This window comes from Cephus cinctus, unplaced genomic scaffold (assembly GCF_000341935.2).
Source record: "Cephus cinctus unplaced genomic scaffold, Ccin1 Ccin1_scaffold1880, whole genome shotgun sequence".
Lineage (NCBI taxonomy): Eukaryota > Metazoa > Arthropoda > Insecta > Hymenoptera > Cephidae > Cephus > Cephus cinctus.
In genome coordinates, this window is record NW_014334044.1 from 55155 (window position 1) to 79799 (window position 24645).

At 42.7% G+C, this 24645-nt stretch overlaps 2 protein-coding genes across 10 annotated transcripts in view; one reads left to right on the plus strand and one right to left on the minus strand.

Moving 5' to 3' along the window:
* LOC107273923 (A disintegrin and metalloproteinase with thrombospondin motifs 7) overlaps nt 1-24645 on the minus strand; it is a 78547-nt gene that overhangs the window by 48557 nt on the left and 5345 nt on the right. Inside the window, exon 2 of the mRNA XM_025091219.1 lies at nt 4849-4947. Coding sequence (XP_024946987.1) covers nt 4849-4889 — 41 coding nt within the window. The 5' untranslated portion in view covers nt 4890-4947. The remainder of the gene's footprint in view (nt 1-4848; nt 4948-24645) is intronic.
* Nucleotides 1-24645, plus strand: part of LOC107273920 (ras-specific guanine nucleotide-releasing factor 1) — a 44948-nt gene that overhangs the window by 3329 nt on the left and 16974 nt on the right. For 3 of the 9 annotated variants that reach the window (XM_015752553.2, XM_025091209.1, XM_015752558.2), the window contains 22 exons: nt 5542-5648; nt 5997-6144; nt 6335-6699; nt 6965-7194; nt 7303-7499; nt 7960-8085; nt 8179-8281; nt 9734-9985; nt 10132-10292; nt 10358-10740; nt 10821-10930; nt 11265-11381; nt 11859-12059; nt 12151-12351; nt 12454-12752; nt 12836-12975; nt 13551-13571; nt 14326-14722; nt 14797-14894; nt 14973-15255; nt 15338-15535; nt 15625-19410. In XM_015752553.2, coding sequence (XP_015608039.1) covers nt 5542-5648; nt 5997-6144; nt 6335-6699; nt 6965-7194; nt 7303-7499; nt 7960-8085; nt 8179-8281; nt 9734-9985; nt 10132-10292; nt 10358-10740; nt 10821-10930; nt 11265-11381; nt 11859-12059; nt 12151-12351; nt 12454-12752; nt 12836-12975; nt 13551-13571; nt 14326-14722; nt 14797-14894; nt 14973-15255; nt 15338-15535; nt 15625-15849 — 4362 coding nt within the window. In that variant the 3' untranslated portion in view covers nt 15850-19410. Of the gene's footprint in view, nt 1-5541; nt 5649-5996; nt 6145-6334; nt 6700-6964; nt 7195-7302; nt 7500-7959; nt 8086-8178; nt 8282-9733; nt 9986-10131; nt 10293-10357; nt 10741-10820; nt 10931-11264; nt 11382-11858; nt 12060-12150; nt 12352-12453; nt 12753-12835; nt 12976-13550; nt 13572-14325; nt 14723-14796; nt 14895-14972; nt 15256-15337; nt 15536-15624; nt 19411-24645 lie in introns of those variants that run through there. The other 6 variants (XR_003061676.1, XR_003061677.1, XM_025091210.1 and 3 more) reach the window with 6 other exon arrangements.

Consider the following 24645-nt stretch of genomic DNA (forward strand, 5'->3'; position numbering starts at 1 on the left):
CCCCCTTGACGACGACCTGTGGTCCTTCTGGGACTTAAACTTTTGATTAACAATGCCCCCACATCCCTCAGAGTCACGTAATCGCTTACAATTAAGTCAGTTTTTTTCACATCGGGGATCCCTTTGTCTTGACGAACCTTGGCCTATCGATCGGTGTCGATAGAAAAAAAATTCTCGTCGGGCTATTCCCTGCCCCTGCTACTGCCTAATCGTCTAATCTGACGTAGGTATTCATTGGAACCAATCGATGCTGTCAGAACGACACTCCTGCTATGGCATTATACTTCCGAATTAATGTAAACCGTCAAACAATCGGAAAGCTGCTCTCTATTGAGACTCTATCGATCTTTGTAAAGGCGCTTTTCGACGAGGCTCGAATGTTGCAGCTTCCATGGCTTGAGAAATTAAAAGCGTTAAAGCGCGTACTAAGTCCGACTTGGAGATTAGCTGGAATCAGTTCGATTCGGGGTGACTCTACTGAAATGAAACTACACGATCTATAATTCTATATCTACATTGAACGTGAGCAGAGCGAAACCTCATATTGAAATTCGTTTAATGTGAGGAAAAAGTAAAAATGAAATTACAAAAGGCGGTTGACTGCGCGCATTCGACGAGAAAGTTCCACCTTGGAACCACACGATCAATGCTTCTGTATGATTTCGGCCGGTATCACAGACGATTATTTTCACGTTACGATAAACGTGTATTAAAACCGACAGACCGTCGCTATCACCGCACCATCATGGTTTATCATTGAAGCGTCATCGACGTGTTTGATTAATCGGTTTGCTGGATGAATATTCACTGATCACCTCTCGTGTCTTTTAGAAAACGCATCTTTAGCGAGAACTTGAAGATGTAGCTAGGGACTTTTAAATTATCATTTTTACTGGAAATTACTGTATATTCCGGAATTACCATACTGCATGCGATGGAAACCGTCGCTACTCGTCGCGCTTTCACGTACGATTTATTTCTCGGTGTACGTAGCAGATTAATTGAAGCGTTAAATGTCTTGCGTGTGTGTGCCTGGTACGCGAACCTGTTGCACCAATTCAGAAGTCGTGATTGCAGCGTCATGCGATAATACTGCAATTCCGTAGCTCGCACTTTTCATTCCATGAGATAGAATTTCAGTCATTCAAAGATACGGGCTATTGCATTACGAAGAACCTTCACAAGTACTTTTTGTTGTTCCATCATTTCTCGTTTTTCCTTTTTTCCCTTTTTTTTCAGTACTCAAGCTCCATTTTTCGAGATCTTTTTTTGCCTTACAATCGACCTCCTTAATTTGTCCATAAAAGCGAGGGAGACTTTTACGACCAACGAGAAATCGTAGCTGCTCGCTCTTCGGAAAATTTTGCTGCTCCTTAACACGTAACGTTGACCTGCGAGTCTTAATTCGAAAGAGTGCGAGAGTTTGCAAGTAACTTTTCACTTGTTGAAATTGAAGTTGGACAATGCTCGCATTCTGCGAGCATGTTTATTAATCAATAATTCACGAGTTAATTCCCCGGGAACGTTGCCTCGAGAAAATAACAGTCAATTCGCAACATTATATTGCGCCATAACATTTCAATGTTGACTAATTCAGAATTTACGCAACGCCTCTAATCAGCTGTCTATGAAGATTAAATTAATTAATGTACGTGGAAAAGCAAGGATAGCAACGGTCTGTGAGTACAAAGGCAATGCGATCGGAAGTAAGGGAAGGTACAAAATAGCGAGAAGCGCGATAATACAGACGAGAAAATTGAGAAGAGGACGTTGAAAAGAATTTGAAAAGGATATTTCTGAATTTGCCTATTTCTGAATTTTCCAGGAGCTCGAGTAACTCATGTCATTGTATTAACTGCGAAAATTATAATTGGGTCTGCGGAGTCTTGTTTTCCCTGGATATACGTGGTGTGCCAAAATTCTTAGAACCAAATGAATTTTTCAACTTAGTGGCAATATTAACATTTGATCCACTCTATCTAAATATCCAAAGAGAAGCTACGCAGTCTGCCATATCCGTGAAAAGACTCGCGCTGTATGCAACTCTATAACATTGCCTGTAACCTAAATAGGTTGCACCGTGAATTCTCTTAATCTCCGTAATCAGGAGTTAAGAGGGAACCTACAGATATCGACATATCCGTCGGAAAGATTGCTTGTTCTTATCCTGAGCTTGGAGTCTTATTACGCCGTGTAAAAAGGATAAGCAGAAGGACGAAGAAAAAGAGCGCACAGCGAGGAGTAAGCCTTGTCAGGACGGTAGAACATCCGAGTGTTCTGTCCGTGCTGTCCGATACGTGTTGCGGGGATAGAATATACCTACGTGCGTGGAAGAATATACCAAAGAGAAAGAGCACGTATGTTCGTGTATGCCTGGTGAACGAGTTTAATACAAGTACGCGCTACGATGAAACGAGTATTGTTGAGAATAAAGAAAGCTCGCCGACGGCCACGAGGGTTGTTGAGGTGGTTGAGGTGGATACGGTAGGGAAGAGGAACAGGGGGTGGGATACCGATCTATACAAAAGCTTCAACTCGGAGCTGTGACGGGTAAGGGGGGCGGAGGGGGGTGCGTAGAGCAAGATAGCAACTGGGATGTCAGCGAGGAGCAGTGAACTGGTTACGTAGCCAGCAAGCGAGCAACCATCTAGGCTACCCTATGCATCTAGGCATCACTGCCTGTTGCCGTTCACGAGAAGGCTCTGTTTCCCTCTCTTACTTTTCTTCTATTTCATTCCGCCTTGCAGATTCTTCCATACTCTCGATTTCTCTTGCGCTCGCACATTCGATTTCCCTGACTTTCATTATTTTAACTTTCCCTGCTACTTGGCAGGCAGCATACCATCGGGGAGATGAATCGATTCTTCTTTGCGCTAAAAATAGTTATCTCTTATAACGAAGAACTCTTGCACTACTTATACACTTCTATTTGGGTAGCGTCTACAAGGGTGCTGGATCACTTGACAGTGGAATGCCATCATTTCACTTTTATTTTATTCACGGATTGCGTCTGCTAGAAATTTAGGAGAATTTACGTTTAATCAACGAGATCAAGTCAGACATTTGTATTAGCATTGTGCATCATCCAGTTTCATTTTCCCCAGTTCGTTATCAAGTTTTCTTTTATTGCTGACACTTTGCGCTATGTACTCCCTTTTCCACGTAGGTGTACACGTATCCTTCGCTTCTATACTTTTTAATGGGTTCCATCAATTATGCGGGTCTCGCGGCAATGGTTCGTAAAAATAGCGATAATCTGGACCTTTTGATCACGGACTAGATTGAATATCGGATGGCCTACGTTAATGCATTTCATCTTTAGCCTGTTAGGGCTAAAGATACTTCTTCGATATTATTCGCATAACTACATTGACAAATATTTTTTACATAATATCTCTACTTCTGATCAAGCTATTAGCGCATGAACGACACATTATTCGTGAAAACTGAGAAAACTACCAATAATCATTTTCATGCTAGATCTGAATTGAATTTGAGACCCTCCGTATGACTAATAACGCTTTTGATTTCTGGAGGATAATCGAGAAATCGAGATATCAGCACAAAGTAGATTTATCCTTCCCTCGTACCAACAAAGCCAAAAGAGATTAGAGCAATAAAGCATTGTCCAGGTATGGAAGAAGATCGAAAGCACAATGGTGCCCATCACCGAATACTCTACAATACCTGGAAGCAGCACCCTGCAGTGCTTGAACCCTCCTCCGCGCAACCCAATAGGGGGAATACAGACACTTCCTGAAGGGAGTGGAGGACTGTCTAAATATAGGTCAAGGCCCTCTGTCCTCGGGATGAGATCGATTTTTCGGAAGTCCCGCGTGGGTTGCTGCGTCGTTGCCTCGTTGTCTCGTTGGTCCTTTGCGTAACATGAATTTCACGTCAGCCAACGGCAAGCTCTATATGATTATCGGCATCTTCCCCAGAATTTCAATAGGCTTCATTTTCGTATCTGGGATAGCATATTCTGTATCTCCGCGGACGTTCGTTTACGTGTCGACGTGCAACTACGTACATCTATTACTAAGATTACACGTACACGGATAGATTTTTTCATTAATTTTTCCTATGAAATTCACGATAAAATTTACCGTAGAATCCAGTAATCGTGGAAAATCGTTAGCATTTCGTGTTACTTATTGCTTTAACACAGGATATTTTAAATCGGTACAAATAAACTTTACAGTTGACACATTAAATGTTGTTATATATAATTTTTAATGCGTTTCACGGTAAATGTTACCTGACTCAGTGTCAAATTGTCTGTTTTTTTACAACAAAAATATCTGATTGATATAACGAAAAACTGATTGATATTTTCACACCATTACTAAACGATGCAACTTATTCTCTTAACTCGATACTGATAGCGAAAATCCGATGACTAACCCACGTCACTTTCGTTCATGCATCCGCGCCTATTCTTTTTTCACCCTGAACTGACGAGCCGCTACACGACCTAAGAGTTCAGATGGAAGAGTCAACTCCGCCAAAACGAGAGCTCTGACGGAACCTATCAGCAAAGACTATAGCTTCACGGATTCTGTCGATTTTCTGGGGACGCGTAAAATTTACAAACGCAACCGTACAGGAGCTAATCTTTGAGGTCGCGTGAAATCAGCGAACGCAACTGCATGCACGAACGGGAGCGAACGCGGTAACGGAAATGCACGGCCGCTCAGTCTGCTAGGTTGAGGTAGAGAGGGTTAGAGTATGCGACAGGTAAATAGTGCGGACTACAGTAAGTAAATGATCGAGAACGTAGCAGCACGAATCGGAGATATATAATCGAAATCCCTCCACCAATTATTATAATAAATTAGATGCACTCACCGGCGCTGGTTCAGATGATCCGCGAAGGCCGAGAACTGCATCCAGGGGACACTCGAGCGGGCACTGCACTATACGACACTGCACTGCACAACACTGCACCTTCGAAAGAAACGCGGAAAATTTGTATGATTTTATGGATATTGCGAAAGCAACGCGAGAAACACAGAAGCGAGAACTTTCTATATCGTATAGGAAAAACTGCGAAAAAAACTATCAACATAAAACCCGGAAGCGCGAGACAGCTCGAGGCACCTGGATCGGTGTCCCAAGACAGACTGCTTTAAAGTGGTCAATGGAAAATAGTCAAATTCGAGAACTAATCATTCTGATTGGTCGAGGTCCTTATAGCCGATACCTCTTATTCTTTCCCTCGGGTCGTCTACTTAAACTAAGTCGAGAGCGTTCCTCAATGAATCGGTACGTGACAACTGTAAAAGTTGTTCAACTTCAGTAAAAGTTGATGTGTCATGCTTATTTTTTAATATATTTTCGTGAGTTGCTTTTAAATATATAGGTAATATGTTATGAAATACCATGATGTTCCGCGATTACCACGAGTTTCACGGTAGTTTTTAATGAAAAATTCTTTTTGTGTAAATTTTACTATTCGACGCTGAGGTACCCACGAGCATAGATGACGATAAAATATTGCTGAGACTGCTTCCATCTGTATTGGATCTCTTTCGTTTCCAGCACTGTTTCGCAATATCTTACAGAAGAGAAAATCAGCGACAATACGAGTTGAAAGCAGCCACAGAAACTGATTGCAAGACATGGATCGATTCGATAAGAGAAGCTAGGTGAGTGCTAATTCGACAGCAATCCCGCTTTAACGATTACGGGATTATTAACGATCGTGTGGGATGTCCTTTGCTTCGAACAATAAATATTCTCTGCGCAACGTAATCGTATTAGGTAGATATAAGACACAAAGCTCCTGCAGTACTAAGCGAAATCGTTGCAACTCTGTCAAACAAAATGCGTGTAAATACGAAAATTAATTAGTATTATCGTCTTTGAACAGTTTATTTTTTTCCCCCTATATACTTATGGGAAAACATTTCACGTGATCGAAATGATACTTCAGTCTTCTCACTTTTTACTCAAAAATCAAGATACTGGCTTTTCATTTACTCCCATGGTTGCAGTTTCAATAAGTTGCTTTTGCAAAAAGAAGAGCTCGAGCAGAAACATTTGCATCTGTTGCAAATCGTCGAGAGCGAAAAGACTGCAAAATGGCAGTACACTCAGCAATGCGAAGAACTCGCTTCGGAAATAAAGAAGCTTCGAGCGGAGGTTAGTAAGCGTAGATCGTCCTCGGATTTAGCTTGTTAACTTTTATGATTAAAGGAAAACAGTTCTTGGAAATGGAGCAGAAAAGAAATTTTAGGCGATTTAAGAAATCTAGGATATTTAGGACGAGGAAGCAAGGCGTCGAGGATTCGCGTTAAATTGATCGTATTAACGAGCCGTCGTCTTGTGACAGCTGTGCACCTTGAAGAAGGAGCTAAGGCCACATGCTATGACACCTGCTGCCTATTCAACTCGTAATGGCAGTAACGGAGCCCTGAGAACACTCTGCCAGGGCGTAGGCTCCACCACCCCCGGTACCGTACAGCAGGCGACGGGAGTGGTAGGGCCAGCCGGCGGTGCTTCTACCCAAGGTTCCCTAGTTGGCGGCACCACTGCCACGCCAGGACTCAGGGGAATTACGGAGGGTTCGATTGAGATGCGGAAGATTAAGAAAGTCCAAAGCTTTTTTCGGGGATGGCTTTGTCGACGACGATGGAAACAAATCGTCGAGCAATACATCAAGAGTCCACACGCGGAAAGTATGCGGAAGAGAAACAGGTATACGGAATTCATACGTCATTAGCTCTGTGTCCGTTTAAGAAATCTTATTGAAATGTTACAAAGAAAATCGCCGAAACGACGCAATCCTACGAAATCATTATCGGGCATTATTTATGTATTACTGTCCTGAAGTTAAAAAAAAAATGTGCCTGTAGTCGAGTTGGCAAAAGTCCTAAGGCCTCTGAAGTCTCAATAGGAAAGTAGCAAAGATCAAAGCTTTTAACGAATACTAATATGCACGTTGAAAATTATGTTTAATCAGCTTAGTATTCCAAATGGTGGAGGCTGAGGAAGAATACACTGAGCAAATGGAAGTTTTGGTAAGCTGTTTCTTGAGACCATTCAAGATGGCAGCAAGCTCGAAGAAGCCTCCCTGTAGCCACGAGGACGTGAACAGCATCTTCCTGAACAGTGAAACCGTTCTCTTTCTCCATCAAATATTTCTAAAGGGTCTAACGTCTCGAATGGAAAGTTGGCCGACTTTGGTTTTGGGTCTGTATTTTTTGGCAACGAGCTTCATTGATTTTTGAACCAAGTGCCACTGGAGTGGATCGCAGCAGCAGTGCAAATATTCTTAAACCTTCCTTGACGTACTTTCAGGCGATCTCTTCGACATGCTTTTACCGATGCTTGCGATCTATCAGGAATATGTGCGCAATCATCACTACAGCTTACAAGTGCTGACCGAGTGTAAACAGTCGTCTTCGTCGTTTGCCGCTCTCTTAACTCGGCTGGAAAACAAGACTGCCTGCCACGGTCGGTCTCTAGAGACCTTCCTTACTTACCCCATGCATCAGGTAACCTAATTTATTTCCAATACCCACTTTGCGCGTCCTTGGCGCTACTACGATGATTTCCCAATTACGCTCGGAAAGCATAAAATATCCGGTATCCGATTGGAGCTTTGGGGAGTAGCCGGATGTCGAATTTACCATGCTTACTGGTTATTGCTAATACTCCGGCACCTTCTTACTTTTTACGCACGCGTGTAAACGTGCACGTGTAACTAAAACCAAAAAAAAAAAAATTGTAATTTTGTAAGAACGCACTGCGTCCACTCTTCCTCTTCGTATTGAAATCTGCATAAATCAGCCGTGATTGAGGATTGGTACCGAGAGGCGATTTGGAAAGTCTGTCAATCGTTCAGTACCCTCGCATGAAAACCTCGTAACGTCAGGGTGGAACTTGAACGAGCTTTTATACTCAAGTTATTGTGGATCTCGTCCAGTGAATTAATGTATATTATTGAACTTTTAGATTCCAAGGTACATAATAACGCTTCACGAGTTATTAGCGCATACACCTCATGATCATGTTGAACGAAAGAGCCTTCAGAACGCAAGACAGCAGCTTGAAGATTTATCGAGGCAGATGCACGATGAGGTACGTAATTGTCAGCCGATTTGAACTCCAATTTTAAGATTACTCATTTTTGTTTCCTAACGAATTGCCAAATGATACTATTTTCATTATCAGGTTAGTGAGACGGAAAATCTGAGAAAAAATTTGGCTGTCGAGCGAATGATCGTCGAGGGATGCGACATACTGCTGGATGTTAATCAAGTTTTCGTGAGGCAGGGTGAGTTGCAAAGACTTCGTATAACACCGGAAAGTGATATTCTCCAATTGACAGAGACAGAATATCACGAATCCAAACAAACTCCTATTGAATTTAATTAAGCTCGTCGATAATCGAAGCTTTGATCTTACTTCGCTGTGTCTGCATACGATTGCCAATCCCATATAAGATAAGTGAGAAAATTGCTAGATAAGTAACGGACCTAGCAGACATTCCGCACGAAAGCTTCCCACGGTCGGTAAAAGTCAAAAGCTCTGTGCCAACTGTCAAGCTTCTTTTCGTACTGGAAGGTAGACGTTGCCGTAGAAGAAGGTTCTTGGAAATCCTGAAGTAAGCGCGACGCAAGCGCAGCTCTTACTGTTGCATGGAATCAATGCTTCGTATATATACATCCACACAGATGCCTCGGCCAGCAATGTGCCATCGAAACTTGGTGCTTCTGCGCAGTAATCGGTTCCAAGCAGGGCCGAACTGCTCGGAACATTTTCAACTGCATTCAGGCATGTCTGGTACTTTTCTATCGTCCAGCAAAAGTCTTTATCTTGTCTTTGATAACGAAATCGAAATGGCGCTTTCTTTTTTCTTTCGAGATTCCTTAAATCTCCCTTTGTAACTACAGGTCGCGTATCGCGTCGGATCATATGAATGTTGTGAACGAAACTATGCAGGGGCGGCGCGCGAATGGGCACCGGCTCCCCACGATCTACGTTCCTGTCGGGTACACGCACGATATTGCATCACATGGCTACCACGCAACCTCCCTCCCTGTGTTGTTAAAGGTGCTGCCGTTACAGCCGACGCTAACGTCAACGCCGGTACACACGGTATTCCCGCTCTACGTGAAACACTGGGGATTGTTTACGCGTTGCTTCTTAAATTCGCGTGGTCTGTCTACCCTGTTATTTTCATGAATATGTTTGCGAAAGTTTCTTTGAGGTTTAAGAAGGGAGAGTGTCGTGCGACTGATCAGACGCGGCCAGGTGCGGGGGTTGGTAGTATTTCGTAGTGGTGGTCAGCAGTGGTTGGCACACTGATTGCCAGTATCAATTAATTGATCATAGTGACTGCTAGATTGTGGGAGTGAAAAATTGACGATAACAACATCTAAGCGTAGTTGAAATTTTAATATTCGAAGAATGTCTTTCGAGATTCATCTTGAAACAAAGAGCCAGAAGCAGGAGGGTCCTGATTGAGGGCGTTATTACAATTTCTCTACTTGAACTGTCCATTCGTAATGGGAAACAAAAAAATGCTAGCATTCTGCTGAGAAGGATCGCACGAAAGGTAGGGTCGCCTTTAAGAAAAGCTTCCCTTTTGTCTCTATGAATTTCGACAACTTTACGATACTTGGTAGACTGAGTCTTGCAGTTAATAAAGCATATTGATTGCGTCCCAGGTATTTCAGCCTCTTGACTTGAAATTGTGCTACGAGTATATTTTATCTGGTTTCAGGTGCACTTGTTCAAATTCTGGACAAACCTCGTGGAGCACGTAGCAGACTGAGTGCAACGTTCGGAGGCAAAGGTGCTGGAGACAAGGAAGCTCTCAGGCAGTGTTTCCTGTTTTCAAATCATTTAATACTCACGACACGGCAGTCGGACGACGACGGTCGTCTAAATCTCGTTCCACAAGTTGGAAAGATACCACTTTCCGACGCAGTGCTCATAGAAGATCCGAGCGACCAAAGTGTCGCAGACGACGATGGTACGAATAATTTTTAACCAATATCATAATTTTTAACCATAATGAATTCCCTCGATGTTCTCAATCTTCGTTCTTGTGCATCTGGCGAAATGCCCTTACCAGGGATTTCGTAGTGAAGTAGAATAGTGATCGTCAACTGTTTCTAGAACTGTCAGTATGTTCGATGTCCAGTGGGATCAGTGAAAGCAGTGGAAGCGGAAGCGGAAGTGGTAGCGCGCAGCTTCAAAATCGTGACTTTAAAATAGTTCTCGACGTCAAGTCCGGGGGAACGCAGATCTCCGTTCACCTGGTGGCCCCTACGATGCAGGTCAGTTGAGTGAAAAGTGGCTTCGAGATGGTCCAGAAAAGAGCGGATTTATCTTTGACTTCCAGGAAAAAGCGGCGTGGATAAGCGACATTAGCCAGTGTATGGATAACGTGCATTTCAACGATCTTCTTCACGGGCTGCTCCCGGACACAAGTTCTGTCACGATGCCTCAGTCAATTAGGAACGATCCGAAGCTCTTCAAGGACGACGTTGACATAAGATTTAGTCGGACACTGAATTCCTGTAAAGTCCCGCAAATACGTTATGCCACACCTGAGCGACTTCTTCAGCGACTCACGGATCTACGATTTTTGAGCATCGATTTTCTCAATACGTTTCTTTTGACTTATCGCGTATTCACCGACGGCGTCACCGTATTGGAGGCGCTGAAAAGGGTTTTCTATGACGCAGAACCACCTGACGCCCAGATGCCCAGTGGCTCGCTAATGTGAGAACCAGTCACAAATTTCGAATGAATGAATTAACCTCAACGTCACTGCCATCAGAGCTGCTCTATCCCATTTTCAGATCTTTGGATGTTCTTGCCAGCGTACCTGGTGAGAGTACACACCACACTGATGATCGCAGAAGGAGTAGCTTTTCACCAAGAAGGACCAGCGGCGCTAGTTCTGTATCCGGTAAGATATTCAACATAATAATCCTTTGTACTTGTACAGTCATCGTACACTGGTAAGTGTTTCGAGGCGTATGATGAGGTATAAGTGTTGAGAGTAATACTTTAATTGTCCGATTGATCGACATAGGTGATCCTATGCTTCCAATTTGTCGCGACTGACGTGAGAATCTGGACAAGTTCGCAATGAATTTGACAAAGAAATGCGAGACTACGTATTTACTTTAAAATAGTTCGATTTATCGCTATCCTCGCTACTCGTGTTCTCTCGAGTCATTATTACTACATTCAGTTGTTTATGAAGTTAGGTGATATTTGTGTAATTGTGCCACGTATAGGATACGGATCGGAGGTGAGTGATAGTCGAGAAGCCCGCAGTCACAGTGCATACGAATCCAACATTGGCGCGCTAACGCCCAACTCAAAGGCCCACTGGCGCTCCGGCTACCGGAAGTGTGAGCTTTCATGCCCCTATTTTTTCAATTCGACTTAAACAATTCTCATTCCTCGTCTAGGCTAGGCTTACATGCGATCTCACTAAGAATCTCTTCGAAATCATCAAGTCAAGCAGCGACTGCTCTTAAATCTTTACTTCGACTACACGTGACACACCGCACTTTGCTTCTGCTATTATCATGTATCATCATTTACATGATCACCTGTTTATACACAACAGTAACAGCGACAGTCTGAAGATTTATCTTTTCATCTCATTTCATTGGCCATAGATGACTGTGACCTGTAGTTGTGCGATTAGGTAAAACTCTCGAATGCATGTTCTCGCGAACATTCGATCTACTGAAAATCAGTCTGACCAGTAAAAATCAATATCCAGTCAATATCAATGTCATCAGTGTCAATACTCTTAGTCATTTCATAGGCCAGAATCGTCGGAGTATCGATAACCCCATACATTTTCTTGGAAAATTTAGTGGAAGAAGAGCAGCAATTGGGTTTAATCTCGGAAGCACCCGTAATAGTCAGGCAGTCCCCAGGACCTTCTTCTGGCCGACAATCGCCAGCAACACCTCGTCGTGTCGGGATTCGTGCCGATAATAATGCACAGGACGATAGATGTCTCTTGACCATTCCGAGGGTGATACCGGTGTCGTCCACTGCAGAAACACTGACGGGTATGACTCTTCACGAAAAATGAAGTCACATTCTCCGACGAATTTCCAATTGGTTGGTTTACTGTTCCTAAAATTCGTCGAATGCTTGCAGACATGACAATGATCAACGCAAGTTCTCCTTCGAGCAATCACAGTTCTGTGACTCTGGTGGGCTCGACTGGTTCGGGATCGGGCTCGCGCTCTGGCTCCGGATCAGATCCGGGTCCCCAAGACGGCGGAGGCGGTACATACTCGCAATCCACGTTAGAGAACACAGATACACCGGTACCCAGTGAAACGCGCACCAAAGACGGTTCGTAGAAGCACACAAGCGGAAATACACTTGTCGCTTAATCTCTCCTGATTGGAACAAATTCCAATGTCTTCCGTCGTGACTCCTTGGCTGTCCTTACAGAAGTTCAGTTCGTCTATGATCAGCCGGAAACACCTTCGCACAAATCTTCATCCGATTGGATGCTCGCGAGGTCCCAGCGTTCCTCTCGTGGAAGACGTCGTGACTCTGATAAGGAGGAATCATGGACGGACGGCGAAAGCACTCCGCCGGCCATTCCTTCGTCAGCCACTGCTGAACTGTTTCAACAGCACAGCCGTCATGGCAATTATCATGAACATCATTCGATGGAACACAGACAATCGATCGCATCTGCACCGGGTACGGCTATGAGGAGCGGTTCAATCTCTACAATGACGGGGGTTCGTTTTCCCGAGCACGGATTATCTCTTAAACCTTTCGCATCCTTGCTCAACTCTGTTTCAAAGATTTGGTTAAATTGCAGAATTACTGGGCAGCAAGACGCTCAATACAAGAGAATGAGATGTGCTCGGCATCGCAACAATCCAATTTCCAGCATGACTCTCAGCAAGTTTCCAGCAAGGCAGGAGTAGTTATCACCAGTTTCCGACAGAGTCATCGAAGGTCGGTTTGCACGGGCATTTTGGGGCTCAGACTATGAATTCGTATTGAAGTATAACAAAAAAAGAAGAAAAAAAAAAAAAAATATAGAGACGGCGGGAGATATGCGTCGCTCAAGGGCGTGATCCTTGCGTGATCTCCGTGTCTCAAAGTCTCTGTATACGTGTCTACGAAAATTCATCAATTTCATTGGATAATATCGCTACTGAATGTTAAGTGTATTATAATATCCATACACGTTTCTTACCTCTCGTTAGCATGGATGCTTCTTTTCGGTATAATACTCAACCTCGTTTCATATGTTCACTTCTACTGTCGTCTCCTTTCTTCTATCTCGATTTCCCTCCCTACGAAATACGTTGCCTTTTTATACGAAACCATTGGATATAATATAACTATTAACCCAATTTTCATATTGGCAGTACGCGATAAGCTATCGAATAAGTTAGATTCGTCTTGACAAGGTCTCTCTGATTAGTCCCAGTTGGAATACTGTCAATTTTTGAGACACTGGCTAATGCTTTTCTCGTTCTCTCCGATTAAAGTGTGTTTCATGTGTTGTTTTGCGTCATTTAAAGCATTGGACTCGAGCCTCTATGGTAAGTACGAGCATCCTTTAGTACGTAGTCTCATGTGGCGTAAAAGGTATATTGTCTATTGCTTGATGTCTGCTTGTCACGCTTCGAATTGAGTCACACGCTTTTTACGGTATCTTGTTGAAACGTTCTAGAAGTCATTACTGCTTCCTCACCACCATAAAAAGAATGCTTTCGAGCAGCTTCTCTCTTTCCTTCGTTTGACCAATCAAGCGCAGTCACGTAAAGTTGTAAAATTTTATTTCGACAAGGCCGAAATTTTTCAGCAGTTCGAACGACGAATCCTTCTTCCTCGAGTGTGTGTTTACACAGCCACTATCTATCGGTAACGTGCAAAGATATATCTACCTAGACGGTTCTTGTATGCGACAAGAGGGCAGATTATTTGCTGTTCCAGCCTTATAACGTAGAGGATTCGTGCACTTTGAAATTCAAATTGGACTAGGGCAGCCAGTGCAGAAAGATGCTCGGCTAACGATAAACAAATTTCAGCTTATCTCGAATGATCGATACATACATAGCAGATTGCAGCACAGCCGCACGTAAGATTTATGATGTGGGGGCAAATGCATAAAAAAAAAATTGGAAAGATTTGATTGATTAGATTAATATTTTGAGCCTCTGCCAGCACCGAACAAAGCAATTTGTGGTGATCAAGCAAAAATGAATGCGTAATCACTGATCACTAATCAGCAATAGGGCTTTGGAGTAGGACTTAATTATAATGTGCTAAGCATCTTTGCGTCTGACCATTCAGGAGCAGCACGTCGACTGCCGCAGCCGCATTCGCAATCGCCACGTCTGCCTCCAGTAATCCTCCTGACAAGGCGCCAGGCCGGTGCAGCTTCGGCGATGCTAGCGGACGCAGCGGCTCATGTCGCGATAAGAACAGACGCAAGGAATCCGTGATGTCAACCGCTGCAACGATGAGGGTTCTGAACGTTCTTAGGCATTGGGTCTCGAAACACGCGCAAGACTTTGAGCTGGACCAAAAATTGAAAAATCTCACTATCGAGTTCTTGGAAGACATCGTATACAGCCCGAATCTTTTGCCAGCTGAACATAAAGCTGCTAGTCAACTACTGAGGCTCATCACCAAGGAGGAATCTGAGAGCAACAAAGCTGACTTGAAGAAATTGCTTACTCCGCCAACGGTAAGACAAACTGAATTTGGAAAATAACTTATTTATTCCACATTTACGGTATTTCTCCCTTTTGCGTTTCCCAGACGCAAAGCAAGGAAAGCATCGAAACTCTATCGGCACTGGAGATCGCGGAACAGATGACTTATCTGGATCATCAAATTTTTATATCCATCGCCAGCGAGTGAGTATTTGAGATCCGAGCTCGCGCAATTGAATTGACTTAGGGTAATGCATTTCTTTTGTCTTCTATCGAATATAGAGAGTTTCTTGGACAAGCGTGGATGAAGACGGATAAAGCGACAAGAGCACCTCACATTATCCTTATGACTAAAAGATTCAACGAAGTCTCGCAGCTCGTAGTGTCAGAAATTGTCAGGCGATCAAATATGTCGGCGAGGGTCGCCGCAATTGAAAAATGGGCAGCGGTTGCCGATATAAGTCGAGTTTTACACAATTACAATGGAGTACTGCAAATATGCGCTGCGTTCACAAACAGCAGCGTCTACAGGTTAAAGAAAACTTGGGAAAAAGTATCGAAGACGGTAAGATCGTCAAGTAGATGCTCTACATAGTATAACAATCAATAATGCACGAATCAATATGAAATTGGAAAACTTTCTACAGACAAAACAAACAATCGAGAGACTTCAGAATATCGTATCGTCAGATGGCCGTTTTAGAAACCTGAGGGATGCATTGCATCGTTGCGACCCACCCTGCATCCCTTACTTAGGACTATATCTGACAGATCTCTCGTTCATAGAGGAAGGCACACCGAATTTCACTGACGACGGTTTGCTCAACTTTTCAAAAATGCGAATGGTCGGTACCGTTTCATCTGATACTTATAATTTTTTTTCGTTTCGATCAAACTCCTGTTACTTATAAAGCAATCATTTTTTTCCCTTCAGATTGCTCACGTAATACGTGAGATTCGACACTTCCAGCAGACGCCTTACAAAATCGAGTTGATTACAAAGGTGACCAACTACTTGTTGGACACCACGCTGCTTCTCGAGGAGGAGGACATGTATCGCATGTCCTTGGAAATAGAACCAAGAACTTCGAGACTAAGTAACGCGGCTCTTATTGGACTGCCACCCTCGATCGGCAGCCCGACGACACTCAAAAATTAAGAGGAGAATCAAACGCTTTCGGTTTGATTCTTCGCCAGGAATCATCGCAAAATGTACAGAAAGCAGATTGAGCCAAAGAGGTGTCTGAGAGGTGAGAAGCGACGTTCGCAAAGTAACAGGTAAGAGTACTCTGGGTCGCCGAACTTTCGTAACACGTAACATCAATTTTATTTCTCAAAGAAATAATGCGCTATTTCATCTGTCATCTGTGATTTCCAAGTATCTGACTACTGAAAGATTCTACTGGGTTGGTATTGGATTCAATCGTATCCGTATCCAGCTAAAATCATTAAGAATCCAAATGAATGAATCGGTAGCTTTAGAGCTGATTCGTCGATAACACTTCAAGAGACAGTTCATGGGGAACAATAGGTCGACATGAAAATTGGTCAATTAGTGAATTTCTTTAGAAATAAACGATCCAATGCCAATGTAGTATTTGACAGGAAAATTGTTCGAAGAACACAACACAAGTTATTGAATCCACAAAGCCGCGACTAGGTGCAGGTAACTTTGCGTCAAGTTTCAAGTACCATCAATATAGCTCGATCTATTTTCATTTTAAATAGAATTTCCATTCGGTTATTGGTTCCTGAATTAACTCTCATTCGTGTAATATTTTTCGTTTGTACGAATTGGACGAATAATCTGAAATTGAAAGGAGCAGCATGGCGCGTATCGCGACGGATCGGACAGTCAGGAAATACAAAGCAAGGGGAGCAATACGAGTTACGTACTGGCCGATCTAAAGGACGAAAGTAGAAGCGGTAATGCTAGGTTACCGAGACCTGGGTAATGTATACGTTGCTGAGATTTCGACTATTGGTTTTCAGTTAACGACAGCTCAACTCGCAGTATTACTACTTGAGATATTTAAGAATAAGTTTATCGGAGTTGCAGTGAAACTGTACCATCGAATGCTGTGAATAAAACGAGAAGGCAAAGGGGTCGAGTGGAGTTTAATGGAGATTGTGTTTGACAATCAATAGCATAGAGAAGCTAATCCAAACGTATAGACGGCAGTCCTTAAGCAGAAGCTGAAAATTCGACTCTCAGAGGGCCTACCAAAGGCCGATACTTTCTCGAATATCGCACTGATAGAGAGAAAAAAAGAAAAAAAAGAAAAAGGAGAAAACCCTATTTAAAAAACCGCAATTGCCGGTTAAACATATCAAATTAATATGATGATTTCGAGTACCTCTATTTATTCCTATTCTTAACCGTATATGCAACTATTAATTAAGGCTGCTGTGGTGTGGAATAGCATTGTGTGGCGCAGCATTTCGCGATGAACATCGCTCGAAATAAATAGAAAATTTTCTTAAAAATGGAGAAAATTATCTCCGCCGACTAGAAGACTAGTCGAGCGATGTGTCCCAGCTGATGCAACTTTACACATTCCTAACCTACACACGCATGTATACCTCACCTCTCTATAAATATTATACATATACACATATATTATATACATAATTATTTGTAAATACATATATACTATATATATTATACTATACACATATTACGTCACTACATCGTTTAATTATGACTATCGTTGTTGACCGATTTCATCGTATATGAAGATTTACCATTACCGAAGGTATTTATTATTAATGTTAAGCCCGTATATGTTATTATATTGTGGCATCTAGAAAGTTTAGAATACAATCTACTTCTCGTTTTTAAAAATCGAGGCGAGAACGCAAGCAGCAACAGTGAAATTGCTTGTTCCGACATCTACGAGGTTAGCCTTTCGTCCTGCTGCACGTCGCTTCACTCTGCTTCTCCTTCGAAAAAAGGAACGACAAAGCATTGCGACCCTCCGCGCCAATTATCCGTTTCCCTCTTCGGCTTCTTTTCTCGACTTCTTATCGTCGAGACGTGCACTCACTCCTACGCGATTATATAGATACAGACAGAGACGGGATACTTCGTTTTTCTTGACTGCTTACTTTCTCGCCTCCTCGACTCGCTCGTTGACTCGCTCGATCGAAAGATACACCGGCACGATAAATACCGCTGGTCAGTTATTTTCTGAACGTACTCTTATAGGTTTCTTTGACGACGATCTACGACACCTACGATCCCATGTCACTGGAGTGCAAGGGAAACGCACAACTTCTATCGCGATAATTGATTGTTAACAGGCCGGTCCAACAATTACTTTACTGTTGGCTGTTTTGAATGTGAAAAAAAAAATTTTTTTTTTAATTAAAAAAATTTCTGTCTGGTGAGCGATGGAGGATAAAGACTGACAGATACAGTGGGAGATTAAGAAACAGAAAAATTCTACAAGTAGGAATAAATTACGTTGAATAAGTTGCTTGCAGAAATTCGCGAGAATGGAATCAGCTCTTTTTTTTCTTGGAACTATGTACTACCATGCCACGATGTCAAACTTGCCGGTCAATGAAAACTTGCGAGAGCTTTACTACTATGAATCCAATCGTTGCGAGTGAAAATGAAAAATATTCTTAATATTCTGATTTCTGAGCTTCAAAGTTTTGCCGACTGCACTACGATTCGTATCCGCTAATCGAGTTATCAGGAAATATCAGTGATTCCCACAGTTCCCATACGTATAACAACTCTCTGACTCTGTCGGTCTACTTTCAACTTCTTGAATGAATGATTTAAATTTGAAAATATATAATTTTTTTTGGAAAATGTTACACTTACGACGGCGTGAGAGCGATTCAACGACGACAACCTATTGTCTTTCTAGTTGTTAATGAAAATACAAATCACAAATCATCAGCTGGTTGTGAGTAAACGTTAACTACATACTGAAACGTAGACATTCGTAATGTACTGTTAAACGGGGTGATTTGTTGCCTAGGATAATTTTTAATTATATATTGTCCGTTCGATGAAATCGAACCGTTGGCTGCTCATGGCGGAATACAAAATGTCATTGGCACTTTTTAATCGTTATTATCTTGTAATCGCTTTCAAATCTCAAGACGCTTCAGGAATTAATCGAATTCAGTCGACTGTTTATTCTGGACCGTTTGATAAAATGATATTCTAGAAGTTAAAAAAAGTTATTGAAACGTTACCTCCCGATATCGTCTTGGCTCTCCTCCACTGACTCTTAAGATTTTCTCCGAATGCAATGCTAATGTCGCTGCTTCGAACACTCAAGTTTTCGTTAAAGTTATTTCTCGAGTTTCCATGTCGACATTCAATGAACTTGATATTTTTCTGAGTTAAATGAAAATCTGTCAACTTGCGAGTAAGTACAGAAATTGGAGAGAGTTCAAGAGAGGAAATTAAATTGGAACCTGGTCTCCCGTCTTGAGTTTTGAATTTCGAATCCTGAATCTTATCGTTTCGTTCAAGGAATGTTTAAATTTAACGGATAAGTAATAATAATAAATAACGAGCATAAGTAAGAAGTACGTTGTCTATCTCTTGAAAGATCACGAGGGCATTCCACGTAATAATGAAATGTTCCGAACCTTTACAAACTGTACGCTAATCGTACGTTGATACTGTCTATTACCTGTCAAGCATTTTATATCTCTTGTCTAGTATAAATGAAATAGAAAATATTCTTCTGTACACGCGATCTTGTTCAGTTGCGAACCACCACCATTTTTCCCCGTGCGACGTTATTTCGTTTATTTCGTTCCACTCTACGACCCAGAATGAGCTACATCGATTTTCGTAGCAGACTCACTCTCGCGCAATTGTTGTCTCGCTCGCGTTCTTGCTCCATAGCACCGTAGGAGTGGAGCGGTAGACGCGGAGCGGATTATTGCTCCTATGGTATAACGTTTCTCATGAACTGAAACGGGCGCACTAGTTTAAACAGTTCGAGTAGTCAGAGCTCGTCGAGCAGCTCGAGCAATTTCAGTATTTTGGGCTTCTAAATTGACAGAACTCATGCTCCCACCGTATCGAAGTCTTACGCATAATCACGCTGCTGACATACGAATCGGCCGTGTGAAGCTAGGAGTCAGCCTGTCGCTTCATTATCAGTTTATCACACTCGAACTACAGTTCTGTCAAAGGATTCGGTTAAGAGGTACCAATGCACTGCTGTATGAAAATTAAATAATCGGGAGGAAAAATATCTCCCGGCCTACTGATAAAGAACCAACAAGACGATATCGCCAGACCGAGTTTTCTCTCGATGAAATAAAATTTCAATAACGCTGAGCTTCTTTACCACGAGCCGCAGGCTGGCGCAAGCCAAGAACTAGCCGGTAGCGAGACCGTACAGCAGCGCACAATGGATTCACTGCCGAGTGCAGCCCGTCATCTCTCACGCAGTATTTACTGTCGTACTGCGTTGAGAAAATCATGAATAAAGAAAAGTTTTCCTCGTGATAAATAACGCTCTCTGCACTTGGGCGTCTTGCGCGTCCGGCGTAATAATGTGGTTCAGATTCCTCAAGACACCGATTTGCAGAGGTTTTTTCTTTTCATGCGTTTGCCTGTTGAAAGAGGACTCTCTCCATTCTTAGCCCTGCCGATGCACAGACACGCTTTTAAAGGTATTAAAATAATCCATTTACATGTACTCTTTCTCTGCGTTCTACACGAGTTTCCAAGCTTCCAACTTTTCTCGCTTTCTTCTTGCCCGTGCTCTTTAGTGTGCTTCCCCAGACTCATTCTATTCTCCATATTTCTGTATCCTTTCCATCTCTTGGTTTCCCTATAGTTTTCACTCCTCTCATTATTCGGCAATCTACCGTCTCTTGCTAATGCACATAGTCGGCTGTGCCTGACGCTATATTCTTCTACCACTTCTACCACTACTATCGCTACTATTGCAGTAACACGAATACTTGGTGTCGACTATGTATAACAATTTTATATGTGTGAATTGCATTTCTCGGTCTGATACCGCTAGCCCGCTAGCCAAGAAGTAGATCTTTAAATTTGCACATCGGTGTGAGAACAGCAGCTTTAGAGGAAACAATCTTTTGTGAATCTCTTTCCCGGTTGCACTGACTTCTGGACCTTTTCTCTCCTGTTTCTTATGCTGAGATATTGAATAAAGGATACTCTGAGCATCATGTGGATAATACAAATAATTTAAGTTTAGTTATATTCGGTTCTATTGCTCAGATGATTTGTTGGGACATTTATGACTGTACTTGTAATGTCCAGGACAGTTAAAGAGAAAAATCTCTCTAGGCCACTCTTTTGTATTTGCTCATCTGCATAACGTTGTATGCAATTAATACCTGGTAATTTTCTGCTAATTACTTTTACTTTAATTCCAGTTTATATAGTTTGTATTGTACATACTTACGACATGAATTAATCCCTAATGGCATTGTACTGTGCACTGGGAGTAATTCTTACTGAAAATAAACGTCAATTCTCATAAATTTCTTCGGGCATTCAGATTGGATTATGTATTTCAGAGTCTCTTGTTACTCTTATTCATTAACGGCATGCCTCCTTCGGCTCTTCCTTCCCCTCAATAATTCGGTTTTATAGAACCGAGCTTATTAACACGTGCTCTTATCTTCGAAGGTAGGTTTTATTACAGGTCCAGCTTATAGCCAGCATACTATAAACAGAAACAGAAATTACGGACCCATGACCTTCTTAATGTCCACGGGTCAGGCCAAATGGTTAATGTCCGGTATTTCGGACAGCAGGGTCAAAATCGGGAGAGTTCCGGTTGCGTCGGGAGGCCTCCCTCTTCTATAGCGTGTATTACTCGAGCAATTTCCTAAAGCAATCTGCATCGTGATAAACGGCCAACCGTACTTTAGTGTGCACACGAGGTCAGGCTAAAAATGTTCGGGCAGCTGAGATTGCCAGAATGAGTCGCAGTCGAGTCCCCATTCGAGTCCTGATCCTCCTACTTCTACGGCTCTACAACCCCCTATACTCTTATACACTTCACTCTCTCATATCCTGTCAGAGTTTCATATTATTTCCTGGAATGTTAAAGCAGAGCGTCACACGTTAACGAATTCCTCGAGGCTGACGCAATCGGTCCACGGAACCATGTTATTAATAAGGACTGATATCGTCAGGCTTCCTAAGACTCTTGCGATATTTGTCAAGCTAGTCGTTCGATTAATTGATCTGCAAGGAATCGATTCTCGGAGCCTTCACACATGGGACTCGCTCATTCGAATCAATCGAGCCAGTCACTGTTCTTACCGTCCCTGAGATACGTGACATTTCATTTAATTAGTTGTCAATAGAATCGGTGATTGATAAGAGAATCTCCAGATCTCATTCGAGAGAAACTGAACCTCAGAGGTAGTTCTTCGTTATTTAATTGAAATTTCTTCTCCGAACGTATCTCGCGGGGAAAACTTCTTTTCCTCCTATTCCTAGCAACTTTCTTGGCATTCGGTTTTTTTTTTTTCTTTTTTTTTTCGGAGTTTCAGGCTTTTGTACGTACTTCATCTTCCTCAATTCCTGGACCTATCGTTTAATTCAACTTCAAGTCAATTTGCTATTAGTATAATAGAATTTCTGAGAACACACAGTCACGCACGCGTCGGGCCTAATTATGTAAAATTAACGCGTTGCAATGAGTCTGTTAATGAGGGGCGATGCAGTACAGGTATTATTACGGAGTTAACTCGAGGGCTTAATACGAGTAAATAATGACTGTTACAATAATAATTCCTGCGTTATTTTGTACTTGGATAGAATAATATGAAATGTTGAGCCGCGATACATATTTATGAGCGCGCTATGTGAATGAAAAAGTGAAGCGCCTGATTGTCATGGTCTGTTTTTCTGTTTTGCTCAAAAGCTTTAGTTTAATAAAAATTGCACTACGGTCTCTACAGTAGTCGAGCGGACGAGCCTGAAGTTCTATTCTATTACTTGCTGACTTTCTTCACGCGATGGTTGAATCTTCAGAGAACAATTTGATAAAAACAATCTACACGAAGTAAATACATTGCTTCGGCTTCGACGGTATATCTATGGAGACGAGCTGTGGGATTAATCGAATGAGCGAATTACAATGGGAAGAGAGGCTTGTTGTTCTGTTGGCCGTTGTTAGTGAATTATATATGCTGCCATCCATGCATAGCAGACACCCAGCATTTAAAAGCCGACAATCAATAGGGGTCGTTATTCTCCCCTTTGCTAATGATGTATCTGTTTTATAAACTTCTGTCGAGGGATAGAACGTCAAAAGCATCATCCATCTTCGCCAGAGGCGTCTCCCGCATGCTCGTGATACGTTAATTATTCGGAATTCGAGCCTTGTTATAAAGAGATTTTATACCTAAGCTTGAGCTTAACGATTGTTCAATAAACTTATCACTTGAATAATGACACGTTCGCAGCTTTATCTTATTTCAAAGAATCTCCCAGGACAGCAACCTCCTCCAGCGAAAGCTGCTCCAGCCAGATAAGTATACGTAGATGGATAGGATCGGAAGAATATCGGTAGGAAAGGCGCGAAAGAAGAGAATCACGCGGGACACGAGAATGGGACTGGGACTGGGACTGGGAATGGGAATGGGAATAGGAATGAGGAGGAGATTGGATAGAGGCTCAGAGAGATTTGATTGCGAGAGGACGCGATAGAGAGAACTGGGCAGCTCGTCCTAAAGGATTCAAAGCGATTGGATCTGACTGGGAAACGTTTTGCGCGGACAAACCGTACGGATAGCCATAAAGTTTCCGCCGGAATTCTACGTCAACGTCAAAAGCTCCCGTATATTCCGGATCATTACTCGATGCTATGCCACCCGAGGAGTTTCGTGGGACCGTGTTGCTCGAAGCTCAACATTTTCCCTGATGCACCCGTGTACACAGTTCGAGCCAACCAATGATTTGCGGCCAAATATAGGATCAAGCAATCGCTGATTAATGGTCCTTCGCGCGTGACACAAAGCACCACTCTGCAATTTCATCGTTACACCACAGCGGGTGACGACGGCGGCAGCAGCGTCCCTGGCGTTAACGGCGACGGTTCCACGTACATATGCGTTTCATCGCGATCAAACAATTTTGGCAATAAACCAGCTCGATGTGCTCGATGTGCTCGATGTGCTCGATGTGCTCGATGTGCTCGATTCGGCTGTTATTTGCCACGTTGGCGACATACGCACGTAACCTCAGCTAATGCGTGTTTTATCAAGCATCAATGTTTCTATTTTCACGGGACGCTCGTGGTAGTGTATCAGCATCTACATCAGGAGAGGAATAAGATTCGTTGGTATGCAGCGACGTGTTGCACGGTGTGTCACGGTGTGTCACGATGTGGACACTCATAGTGCACTACTTACACCACATCCGCAACATCGGCAGACAGATCTCTTGTACAAAGTTTGTGGACAACACGAGTACCACGTTCGACCCGCTGCTGCTGGTTCGTCCGCTACAAGCCTACCCCTGTCTATCCCCGGTTACCCCCGGCTACCCCCGTTTAGCCGTGCTCACCATTTCCTATCCCCACGCACGCAACTCTCTGCCCTCTCTAGGATAACGAGAACAAATTGGACCGTTACTAGTTGTGGCCTCGCTCGTGTGAGTTTTAATGAACATTCTCTTAATTAGAACCATAATTATGAGCTGAGCTAGCACTGCGAATTCTGGAGTCCAGCAAATTTCCTCGTTTTATCTTTTTTTTTTTCGTAACAGAGTTTCGTACATGTAGCTTTTATATACTCGATTAGACGATCCTAACGAGCGATGCTTTACAAACTGTTCTTTTTTTTTCTTCGTAATACTGGAAATAGGCTCGGCGTGATACCAAGGGGCTTCCGTACGATCTCCGAAAAAGTTGAATTGTCGCTGTAGAGATACCATTGATAAGATCCTCTCGTGCGAATACGATCAATCGGCTTCGTG